The sequence below is a fragment of the Maniola jurtina genome, chromosome 15 (assembly GCF_905333055.1).
Source record: "Maniola jurtina chromosome 15, ilManJurt1.1, whole genome shotgun sequence".
NCBI lineage: Eukaryota > Metazoa > Arthropoda > Insecta > Lepidoptera > Nymphalidae > Maniola > Maniola jurtina.
This window is the reverse complement of record NC_060043.1, coordinates 10911012-10924352: the sequence shown is the minus strand read 5'-3', so window position 1 is coordinate 10924352 and position 13341 is coordinate 10911012. Positions and strand designations below refer to the sequence as shown.

The 13341-nt window shown below is 37.8% G+C and overlaps 1 protein-coding gene across 6 annotated transcripts in view; it reads right to left on the bottom strand.

Annotated features, from left to right (window-relative positions):
• Nucleotides 1-13341, bottom strand: part of LOC123872828 (POU domain, class 6, transcription factor 2) — a 220366-nt gene that overhangs the window by 40455 nt on the left and 166570 nt on the right. For all 6 annotated transcript variants that reach the window (XM_045917381.1, XM_045917385.1, XM_045917386.1 and 3 more), the window contains 2 exons: nucleotides 10750-10890; nucleotides 9068-9578 (listed from right to left, as the gene is read on the bottom strand). In XM_045917381.1, the coding sequence (XP_045773337.1) occupies nucleotides 9068-9578; nucleotides 10750-10890 (652 nt within the window). The remainder of the gene's footprint in view (nucleotides 1-9067; nucleotides 9579-10749; nucleotides 10891-13341) is intronic.

Sequence of the window (13341 nt, the reverse complement as noted above, 5' to 3'; positions counted from 1 at the left end):
ATTTAGGTCTTTTTAAAATCCCGTGGGAACTCTTTGATTTTCCGGGATAAAAGTAGCCTATATCCTTCCCGGGATGTAAGCTAACGCTGTAGGTACCCGTCAAATCGGTCAAACTGTTGGGCCGTGAAAAGCTAACACAGACACACATACAGACACACTTTCGCATTTATAATATTAGTATGGATGGATTTTCTTAACCAACCTACTGGTTTTGAAAATGTAGGTACAAAATTTTTTAGATCTCGGCGCCTCCCAATATGCGTTGAGGATGGCCAACGAGGAGGTGTAGTAGGTAAAACTCGTACATAACCAGATGTTTTTCACAGGACGTCTGGTAGCTTGAGAAGATTTCCCACCGTTAACAAAAAAAGAGGTACGAAATGGTTGGATGATGTAAAGTACTGTAAGTGCAATGTTTCTTGCGAGAAACAATAGGATCACCACCTTTAGACCTGTAATTATTGTTACTGTAGTTTAAAGATTTTTTTTTCTTTTTTGTCCTTTAAAACATTTCGATTTTTTTTTAGAAATTTGAGGCCTTAGCTCATAAATGTATAATGCAGATGCCAACTAAAGAAATAAAATTGTAAGTATAATGCACGATTACTAATATTTATGGTAAAATTAATATAACAACTTTATGTACCTTTAAACATTATGGCTGCAATAATTTCAATGAAAGGACGATTTACTGGCGATTCACACGCATTAAAGTAATTTTTGAGAAAATCACAACTTAATTTTAAATAAGAATTTTACACGCAGAAGGGCTTGTACCTTTGAACGCCAGGGATAAATTTTATGTAACAGGCGGTTATTAAAAAAAATGATTTGAGTTGTCAAAAATAATATAAAAATTAGTAATTTATGTTGTGATAGCAATCACGCTCTAATTAAATTGTATGTTTTGCCATTAGTATTTTTTAGATTAGAACTCTCGGTTAACCTCTACGCGTTGGATCTGTGTTATTCGCGTAGGTTTTGAGATTACATTCAATAATTCGATAGAAATATTTAAATAACTAGCTGACGCCCGCGACTTCGTCCGCGTGGATTTAGGTTTTTCGAAATCCCGTGGGAACTCTTTGGTTTTCCGGGATAAAAAGTAGCCTATGTGCTAATCCAGGATATTATCTATCTCCATTCTGAATTTCAGCCAAATCCGTCCAGTAGTTTTTGCGTGAAGGAGTAACAAACATACACACACACACACACACACACACACACACACACACACATACAAACTTTCGCCTTTATAATATTAGTGTGAAGTGTGATACCTGCTTTTCTAAGTGGCGCTTATACCACGATCTTGCGCCACCTGAATCGCATACATATACGCTCAACTCTAGAATTGAACTTTGGATTTCAGTTCGTCGTCGATTAGATGTTGAGATTGAGGCTACACTTAATCTCTCACGTCCAATATAGATCTACTATCTTCAATCTTCAGATCAAATATAATAACTATTTAACTAGCACTAATATAACCGAGCATTATATTGGCTCTACTCGATAATCAAGTAGGTATAACTCGTTTGTCTGTCCGTGTTTGTATTGCAATATTGATTCTATGTGCCCGCGCTAAAGCCGGGTACTCACTAGCGGACTGTACCCGTAACTGTATACACAACGAGGCTTCCGAGACGATCAAGCGGCTTTACGTCAAGCACGTAGATTTTTGCTTGAGCCAAGCATTTTGATAGTTTACAATGTTTACTTGATACTTGAGCAAGCATTTACGTGCTAAAAGCGGAATTTACATTACGAAATTAGTTTGACGACATTAATTTCATTATCAATTGACGTGCAAACGTCTATACGTTATACGTTACGGACGTTTATACGTTATTACGGTGCTTGATACGATTTTATATTTTTTGCTTGTCGTCGTCGCGTCGTTCGGACAGTGTTCAAACCGTTTGCTTGATCAAGCTGCTTGACGAGCACATCAAGCTGTTTGATGCGACCGTCAAGCAGCTGGATCAAGCAAAACAAAACTATGTGCTTGACGTCAAGCCACTTAACTATCTTGTGGAAGCTCTTAAGATATCCACAATCAAGGTAACCGTGACGTCGAGCTGTCCACCTGCACTACAAGCCTTGGATTTGCGACAAATACTGACAATCCTGAATTTAGAGTCTCAATACCTCAACCGGTAAAGGAGTGGACTGAAAACCGAAAGGTCGACGGTTCAAACCCCGCCCGTTGCACTATTGTCGTACCTACTCCTAGCACAAGCCTGACACTTAGTTGGTGAGGAAAGGGAAATATTAGAAATTTAACATGGCTAATGTTCTTTAAAAAAAAAAATTGGTTGTCTGTAAAGTCGGTTTACTGACGATAGTTGAACGTGACAACAAAGGCCGATTGTGCTTCTTTGTCGCTCGTTCCGCGCTCTCGCTTGCACTTCAAGCCTTACATGGAACGCCTCAGAGCGAGGTAACGCCGCATGAGTCATGTTTTTCGTGCGTGCAGCCGGCTCTATCAAATTATAAGACGTTGTCACGTCAAAAAAAAAAACATCGGCTTGATGCTAGCGCAGCGCGTTCCGCTCACAGCAGGTACATGTAGGTGCACATTATAATTTTTGGTAAGAGTAACATGCAACTGTTGCGGTTACTCGCTAGTGAGTACCCGGCTTAATGTGGGAGGTAAGACTGTAACTACTGGACTACGAAATGCTTTGTAGTTTCAAGTATACCTACCCCTAATTGCCGAACGCTATGCCTGGATAATGATTTTATTAAAATGATAGTGAGGTAAGCAGTATTGTTATCCCTTTCTATAGAAAGTATTGTGAAATAGTAGCTTTTCTTTTGGACCTCTGTATACAGTCATTATATCAGTTTATCCGTCGGACCGTCTGTGTGTCGGTCCGTCTGTCCTCTGAGCGTCTGTCGTGTCTGTCAAGAAAACCTATAGGGTATTTCCTGTTGACCTAGAATCATGAAATTTGGCAGCTTTATAGCACAAGTAAAGCAAAAAACCTAAAAATCGTGAATGTGTTGTTATATCACAAAAAAAACAGTTAAAATGTGTTCCAGAAAAATACATTAGTACCTATTTTCAATTTTCAAAGTAAGATAACTATACTAAGTCAGGTATCATATGAAAAGGCTTTACTTGTACATTCTAAAACAGATTTTATTTTTATTTTTATGCGTAATAGTTTTTAATTCATCGTGCAGTGTCGAAAAAAATACCCGAGCACGGAACCCTCGGTGCGTGAGTCTAACTCGCACTTGGCCGGTTTTTACAAAGGTAAATGCGAATGCAAACTTTAATTAGCTAGTTATACGTAAGTAAAGGTATAAGAAATCGTTACAGACGAGACGTGCCCGCATTCTGTTAGACAGATGCCAAGCGTATAATTAGGTACGCTCAAGGCATTAAGTATTCCAGCACGTATAATTACCTTAACGCTGTGACGCGGATTATACGACTACTAATAGTGATAAATAGATCTGGAGGATATCGTTGGAATGAATTAGAGTTTATGCTATAATTCCTACTTGTATAAGATTATCATCAGATTATATTGGACGCTAGGACGTTACTCAGGTTTAGGTCACTACGAAGCTATATTAGCAAGTGGTCTCCATACAAACGTATTACGCCTATTATTACGTATTATTTGTGGTAATAGGCCTAAAATTCAGCCATATTATATCGATTTATCTCCTTATTATCTATGCTTAAAGGTGCCCACGCACTCGAACTGATATTCTCCGCCCCGCACGATATTCTCTCCAGCCGCGACGCGCGTACCGCGTAGCGCGTCACTGCCGCGCGTCGCAGCTTGAGAGAATATCGTGCGGGGCGCTGCCACGACGCGCAGTTCAGTTCGAGTGCGTGGGCACCTTTAAAGTAATAAATTTAGAACACCAATATTTATTTTGAAAGTTATGACATTTGAAAAACCTCTATTTCAGGGCATATTTTGAGGCAATTTCGTGCGTAAATAAACTGTAGACAGGTATACAAAACTAAAAAATTTAAAAATTAACAACCTCATAGCACCATATTTCTGTATCTCCTTTTAACCGAGTTCAAAAAGGATGCGGTTTTACCCGACTGCAGGAAGTCCAAAAGGAGGATTGAGTGTTTAACCTTCGTACATGCTACATGCCGTTCCTATGTCCGCTCGAAACTACTCAACCGATTTTGATAAATGATACGTCATTAGATTCGACTTTTGTGCGCTTTGTAATGTGCGGGCTGAAAAAGATGCAGTCGGGGTTTCTTTGAAAACTTTTTAAGTTACTTACTTGTTAAGCCATACACCAGTCGATGCTCACAACTTAGCCCACTTAGATAAAGGTTTCTCAAAATTTTGTAGGAACTCTTATTTTTCCGAAATAAAAAGTAACCTATGTCAGTCTCTGGGTTTTTACCTATACCTATGCCAAAAAATACGTCGATCCGTTGCTGCGTTGCGAGGTAATCGAAGGACAAACCAACAAATCAATACACTTTCGCATTTATCATGATGGGTAGTGATTTGATTAGCTGATAAGTTGTGAGACATCTTATTACCAGGAGCATTATACATCAATCGTTGATTGATTTCAAGTCGACAATTAACTGCAGGTTGGTAGAGCGATGGGATTGCCACATTTTTAGGGTTCCGTACCTCAAAAGGAAAAACGGAACCCTTGTAGGATCACTTTGTTGTCTGTTTGTCAGTCTGTCTGTCCGTCCGTCCGTCCGTCCGTCCGTCCGTCGTGTCTGTCAAGAAAACCTATAGGGTACTTCCCGTTGACCTAGAATCATGAAATTTGGCAGGTAGGTAGGTCTTATAGCACAAGTACAGGAATTAATCTGAAAACCGCGAATTTGTAGTTAGATAAATCATTTAAAAAAAATTAAAGTGTGTTTCAATTTTCAAAGTAAGATAACTATACCAAGTGGGGTATCATATTATGAAAGGGCTTTACCTGTACATTCTAATATATTCAAAACAGATTTTTATTTATAATAGTTTTTGATTTATCGTGCAAAATGTTGGAAAAAATACCCGAATACGGAACCCTCAGTGCTCGTGTCTGACTCGCACTTGGCCGGTTTTTATTTTTCCACACGGCCAACACCAGAAAATTGTTCATAAGGTGCTTGAATACAAGCATTATTTATGTAATTATATCAACAGCACCGCGTTACTTTACATCCTGGCCATGATTAGCATAAAATAGCTCATTAAAGTAGATAATAGGCGAACAAGTGCTGGGTTTTCCTTATTATGCGCCGGTTTTAATATATAAGACACCATAATTACAGTAAGTGGACTGTTTTTATCACTAACTTACTTATACATTATTGATAATATTATGTACGAATGTGTTTGTGTACTAAGTTGAATACTTGTTGAAAGTTTTTTGTCTAAGATTCTTAGTGCAATAATGTGGTAAGTATGTAGTACTAGAGGATGCCCGCGACTTCATCCGCGTGGATTAAGGTCTTTAAAGATCCCGTGGGAACTGTTTGATTTTCCGGGACAAAAAGTTGCCTATGTCAATAACATGGACGCAATCTACCTCGGTACTAAATATATAAATTGGTTAAGTGGATGGGTCTTTAGGAATCCCGTGGGAACTCTTTGATTTTCCGGGATAAAAATTAGCCTATGTCCGTCCCAGGGATATAAGCTAACTCTGTACCAAATTTCGTCAGAATCGGTTAAACTGTTGGGCCGTGAAAAGGTAGCAGACAGACAGACAGACAGACAGACAGACAGACAGACGGACAGACAGACAGACAGACACACTTTCGCATTTATAATATCAGTATGGATTACGATCGTTGATCGAACTCAAGCGTCATCGGATTTCTATGGTGATTTCTACGTTCGTTTCGTTGAGAAATTGTTTTTAAGAGGGGTCTCTCCGTCACTCGCTCCAAACAAACGTAGTTCCAATTTCATTTGAATATTAAGCAACTAAAGTCCATGAAATTTTGCGGACATATTCTAGAAACTAATATCTATGTCTGTGGTTTTCCAGATTTCTGTTAAAATATTTGGTTTCAAAGTTACGCGGTCTTAAAAATTCACATACAAATCTTTGAGCCCCTGTTATTTTAAAACTACATATTTTTAGAAAAATCTAAAACACCACAGGCACAGATATTAGTTTCTAGAATATGTTTGCAAAGTTTCATGGACTTTGGTTGCTTTATATTCAAATGAAATTGGAACTACGATCGTATGGAGTAAGTGACGGAGAGAACCCTGTTAAACTTTTACACATTGCCAGGAGCGTCATCTTAACGACCGGAGAGATGCAGGAATACTTCGCCATTGGAAGACTTAGTAACCACAAACAAACACATTAAATTACAATTTAATTACACAGCCGTGGTAATGACGTGTAATAAGCAAGGGACGTTACCCCCTAGCCCGATAGCATCGCTCCCGTTTTTATTCCAAATGAATTGAATTGCTAATACTGTCGTCGCATGGTGTACATTTATCATTCCACTTCATTATACGTGGAAATGAATGAAATGAAATTATAATGATTGGGATGCCAGCTCGTCAAATGTATAGGAAATTAGATAAAAAGTAATAAATTAACTGGCTTTTACATTATGCTAATTCAGTTACCTAATATCCATACTAATATTATTAATGCGAAAGTGTCTGTCTGTCTTTTGATGAAAAATATAGAAATAGCTTGCAACCCGGAGCGGACATAGGTAGGTAGGTACCTTTTAACCGGAAAATCAAACAGTTTTCACGGGATTTCTAAAAGCCATATATCTGTTTATCTGATTTGGACGGAATTTTATACAGAGATAAAATATTGACTTACGATATCCCTGAGATGGAAAGGGCTATCCTATCCTTTAAATGAAAGAATTCTCACAAGATTTAAAAAAATATTTGACCTTGGCCAGTAGTGACTTTTTTTACAATTTGCCAAGTACCTGCCTACTTGCAAAGTGTAATCCCATAGGTATAGAAGTATTCTAGTAATTAAATAAATAAATAATTGTTTTAGCAACTCAAGAACTGGGGAGTGATAGACTATTACATGCCGTAAAATCAAAGAATCCCACGGGATTTTTAAAAACCTACATTCACACGGACCAAGTTGCGGGCATCAGTTAATTTTGACAAAATAACTTTATTTAAGTAAAAACCGATGTATCACCAGGCTAGCTTTCAAATAGTATCAACTTCTAAAGCGTACCCTACTTGGCCATTCTGACATGAACCGTTGATTAGAAACACACACACGCACACAGGCGCGCGGTAACGAGTAATTACACTCATTGTCACGTAATTACTACCAACGTTTGACATTGGCCGATGGTGACTTTGTTACAACTTAACCAAGCATACAATGCAATACCTTGTAGGTACTTGTAGGGTTATACTTTAAGACAAAATCTGTCTGTCTGTTTGCTAGCTTTTCACGGCCCAACAATTTAACCGATTTGATGCAAGGTTAGCTTACATCCTGAGGATGGACATAGGCTACTTTTTATCCCGGAAAAGCAAAGAGTTCCCAAAAGATTTTTATAAAAACCTAAATCCACGCAGACGAAGTCGCGGGCATCATTTAGTTATTAAAATTAACCAACCAAAGTCAATTATTTGTGCAGACATGTTCTACAAAAATTATGTGACGACTGTTTATATTCAACCTTATTTAGAGTTATATAATTTTATGATAATGGTCATCACTCTCAGTAATGAGAAAGAGTAGAAAGAGAAGAGTAAAAATATGCGATACAAGACCGTAATATCAAAATACGAAGAACTACGATCAACTCCGACAATTTAGACGGTTTTTCTTATTATAAAACTGTGAGTAGATAATTAATTTTTTATTATTATAAATTGTTACCTGGAACATTAATTATTATTGAAGCACATTCTTCATTTTAATTCTTCGAACTCGGGCTTATGATAAAATTAAATATGTTTTATGGTTGTTTTAATAGTCTTACTTCAAAAAGTAAGTAAATAATTAATTTACATAATAATAAGGCGTTTAGGAATTCGCGTTAACAGGTTTTGAGCAACATTTTTAGGGTGAACTTTAAGAAAAAGTTTGCTCAATTTAGTTATATTTCGAATATCAACTTGTAGGTAGTATGAATTATATAGACATATTTTCTTTATTAGGTCAATACGAATTTCTTTTCTTGATCTTTGAACTAAATACTCATTACTCATACCGTCGATCTACAATTACTTAGATCCATGACTAAAACAGTAGCAGCAATAATTATTATTATTGACGAAAGAATTTTGCGAACTACAAGTGTAAATTAAAAATTTATAACACCCCCAACAAGTGAAGGTTACAGTAACTAGAGAAGAGCTGATAACTTTCAAACGCCTGAACCGATTTTCTTGGATTATAGCTAAGAACACCCTCGATCAAGCCACCTTTCAAACAAAACAAATTAAATTAAAATCGGTTCATTAGTTTAGGAGCTACGATGGCACAGACGGATACACAGATACACAGTTACACACGTTAAACTTATAACACCCCTCTCGGGTCGGGGGTTAAAAATACACAGGTATGCGAGCTTTACTAGCTCTGCCTATTCTTATATGTCTTTGGGAATCTATACTAATAAATAAAATTGGAGTGTCTGTCTGTAATTTCGAAATCGTCTGTAATTTTTTTTTATTCGTGACATTGTTTCATGAAAAAATTGGATTCCAACTCCTCAATCCTGATTCAGGGGACCTGACCACCAAAACTCATGGAATTTAGAAACTGTCAGTTATAAATTATTATTATTGATTGATATTGAAGGTACCAAGTAAAGACTTTGTCGTTGACCTCGAGGACCCAACTCCGCAACCCTGATGCTGTAGGGAATTGCATTCCTAAATCCTGGTGATCCCTCGGGATTTTTAAAGGATCATCCTTTCAAATGTTTTTACGTGGTACAGAAACACGTTGCATCCCGGGATGGGCTACTACGGATAGGCTACTTTTATCCTGGGAAACCAAAAGTTCCCACGGGATTTCAGACCCTTAATCCACGCGGGCGAAGCTGCGGGCATCAGCTAGTTACAAAATAAAAATATGGACTCACCTATTGATATTGTTTAATACTGCCGCTCCCGCATTCTCCCTTTCACTCCTTTCTCTTAACGCTCCCGCGAACCGTTCGTAGTTTTCCCGTTCCTCTCGTTTATAATGCCTTTCGGGCCTTGGAGACGAAGATCTTCTTCCCGGCATTTGTTGCTGCATATGTTGCTGGTTGTTCTGCTGTACCGTTTGGAGGAGGTTGTGGTTCGCTTGCGGTTGCTGCTGCTGCTGTAACGCTTGCAGCAACTCCTGCGCATTGGCCGCTCCGTTCGACAAGAAGTTTGGCAAACCGGGATTTAATAAAGCGTTCGATAACGTTGGATTCATCATGTTTGGTCGAATGTTTGGCGTTTGCTGCTGGTTGGAGTTGAGTAACTGGTGAGGTTGGGCCATCGCTTGGAGGTTGGCGAGGGACGTCGACACGACTTGGCCGTTGTTTAGGGCTAGGTTAACCATCTGATCGTTTGAGTTCACGTGGTTGACCGGGATCGTTAAGATGGTTTGCGTAGCAATGCCTGTGAGGAAAAAAATATATTTACTAACTTCAAAATAACGGTCAAGAGCGACTCAGACTTGCACACGAAGGGTGTACTATTGTACAAGAAATAACACTTTTTAATTTTCATGGCGGCCTTTTTGAAAATTTTATTATTTAGCGACAATAGAAATAGGTATACACTCTGTGAAAATTTCAAGTCTCTACCAGCTATTACGGTATCATGAGATACAGCCCGCTGATCGACAGACGGACGGACAGACGGAGAGACGGACGGACGGACAGCGGAGGTTTATTTTCTAATAATCTTTGGCAACTTTCGGGTAGGGAACTCTAAAAATGAGAAAAAGATATGATTTTGCTCTGAAGTACATAAACTAAGTAAGTAACTGTTAATGATTATTTCTACTTAGTCCGATCAATTTGTGACAATGTTGCTAATAAGCAGTTTTTCTTGTTTTGTAAACAGACATAATGGATTGTTAATTTCTTAGATTCTATCGCTTTAAGAAGTAATTATTTTAATAAGATCATTCATTGTTATCAGGTTTTATAAAAAAATTGTTTATCTTTGTCATGTGGACTGTTAAGCGAACTAACCTTTTGCTTTCAGATTTGTTTAGTTACGTTAATGGACTAAGAGCCAGCTCGTGCCAGACCTTCGTTATTTTATAAAAGCTGAAAGTTTATCTGCGTATTGCCCCTAGCTCGAGAGCGATCAGCGACTATGAAGTTTGGATCATGGTGGCTTTGGGAGATAACGCAGGTTTGGAAATAAAGGTGTACAAAATCTTACGTCAAAGTATAAAGTCTAATTTTTTATATTTTCTTTGGAATAGTATAAGAAATCACATCATGCATTGCCAGATAATTATAATAAGTAGTATCATGGCAACCCCCTGCCAGAGATCCTTCCGTGGTCATATTACGAGCACTTTCGGACGCGAAAAATTTCACGTCTATTATTTCGTATTTTAGTTTTTATCCAAAAACTATCTAAGAAATTTCATAATTAAAAAAAATGTATATTCAACGAGGTATCTCTCAAGGTCAACGAATTTTTTCCCCGCTCTCGCTTTTCATATTAAGAAGGCAGCCTTTTTTTTCACAATTTAAATATGCCTTTGTGTACCTAACCAAGATTCGCAAAGCCTGGCGCGAGACGTTGACTTCCGTTCCAATTATCTTACCTTGGGAGGTGGGTATGAGGAGTTGCGCGCCTTGTATCCCTTGGACGAGCTGACCTGAAGCCAGGATGAGCTGCGGCATGGGAGACGGCATGGCAGGCGGCAGCATGTTGTTATTCGACACAGGGTTGGGCGAGCCCATGCCTGGAGACCAAGAGAACATTGATTAGTTTGATTATATTCAAGTTCAATAATGTTTTGCTTGCTGTGAAATGAGATATCGTGAGGAAAGGTGAGAACATCTGACTGAGTTATTCATAATATTCTCAAAGGTGTGTGAAGTCTACCGATTCGCACTTTGCCAGTGTGGACTATGGTCTAAACCCGTCCCATTCTGAGCTTGATCTTTGCCCAGTTGTGGGCTAGTGATAAGTTGAGATGATGATACAAATTAATGTATATTATAATATATTCTATACGCGCACCAACTACCTCTAATATTCTAAGGTATGTCCTTTGCAACACTTTGGTTGCCTGGAAGAGATCGCTACCTAGCGATAAATACCAAATTGTACCTGCTTATATTTTTATTTTCTTACAAAAGTTACAGTAAACAAAATGGATATCGTGACATATTACATGCACCATCGAAAAGATAATAGGAAAAGCTAGATTTAAATACTACGGAAAAACCTTCCTCCGTGTACAAAATAGATACAGTAGATAATTAATTAGGTACATTGAAGGAACAGATTTCGTTGCTAGGGATCATTTCGAAGCAAAATATGTCGCAGCTATATTTAAACCCAATACTACTAGAGGGGTCAACAGGAAATAATCATGATGACAGTAGATACTCGTAGTATTATGTAAATTTATGCATTATGCAGATGTATTTGAAGATGAAAATGTAAAATTTAAGAGCTTATAAGTAAAAACCTTTTGCATAAAAGCCCATTTTTTATTACGACCATTGTTTTATTGACTTAACATTTAATAAAATATTATGTAGGTTCAATGAAAATTTATCAATCGTAACTGTGTTTGTTTTCGGGTGTACCATTCGACACGGTTGCAGAATATCTAATGAAAGAATCATGCATAGAACGTGAGACTTTCTAGATTCAGCTCATATAATTATAAACAATCAAATATTATAGTGATTACAAAGCCGACATCTTCGCAGCAACGATAGGAAATTACATAAAATCCATCGGCAACCGAGCAAGACTAATTTAGCCGCGAACAAAACGGCCCCACAAAAATCTAAAACATTATCTGCAGGCCTCGTACAAGTCCGTTAAAATGGTTAGAAATGTTAGAATCGACATTAACATAACGTATTCATTTAAACCATGACATTTCACATTTCGGTAACAAATGTTCTTTCCAACGGCGCATCAATTAAGAGCCGAAAAAAATGTATAATTAGATCTATTAAGACAATAAAACTGTTAATGACACCACAACAGACGTAATGTCCGTGCGTTCGTGAAAAAAAATATGTAATTATTCTCATTATTTAAATAGGTTTTTTTCTGTCGGATATAATGGGCGGGCAAGAGAGCCGCTATCGTGGTTTCATTAATCGATTGGTTTCGGTAATCACCTAATTATGGACGTGATTTTCGACTTAAGAGTTTTAATGCATAAACCGTGTCCCTTTGATTATCCCATTCTGTCTAATTAGTGGGTCTACCCTCGTGTGCCACGCCGACGGTTCTAACTTCTAATGCACTGAAAAAGTCGGCGGGCACTCATGAACTAACTCTAAATAAGTGAAATAAGTGATAAGATCTTCATCAACTTAAGCATTATTAAAAAGTTCCATTTAGGGCAATCTACAGAGTCATTTAAATACTATAAAAATTGATATATATTGAAATATTGATTGATTGAAATTTAATTTACAACACCCCCGACAAGTGAAGGTTACAGTAACTAGAAAAGAGCTGATAACTTTCAAACGGCTGAACCGATTTTCTTGGATAGCTAAGAACACTCTCTCTCGATCAAGCCACCTTTCAAACAAAAAAAACTAAATTCATTCGTTTAGGAGCTACGATGCCATAGACAGATAGATACACAGATACACACGTCAAACTTATAACAGCCCTCTTTTTGGTTGGGGGTTAAAAATTGCAGTAGGTAAGTGATAATCTGTAAAATGGATGCTGTAACATCAGCATAGTTTTTAACCGATCGTGAAGGTTTTTGCTGTTATTGAGCGCAGAGTTGATGACAGGGTTGGATGGCATGGACGACAAGCTCTAGATGTATAGCGGTGACTTCTTCTGGAACAATTGCTGCTGCATTTGTTGACTCTCTTTCATGTTGGTAATATTCTTACCTGGTGCGCTAACACTCAAATTGAGAGGTGAGTTGATGACAGGGTTGGATGGCATGGATGTCAAATCCTGGATATTGGTAGCCATGACATCTTCTAGTACAATTGCTGCTGCATTTGTTGCCTCTGTTACATGTTGGTAATTTTCTTCTTACCTGGTACACTTACCACTCAAGTTCAGAGGTGAGTTGATGATAGGGTTAGATGGCATGGACGTCAGGGCCTGGAGGTTGCCATTCAGCTGCGACATCTGCTGGGACATTTGCTACAACATATTATTTTGTTGTCTCTGCATGATATTCGCGTAT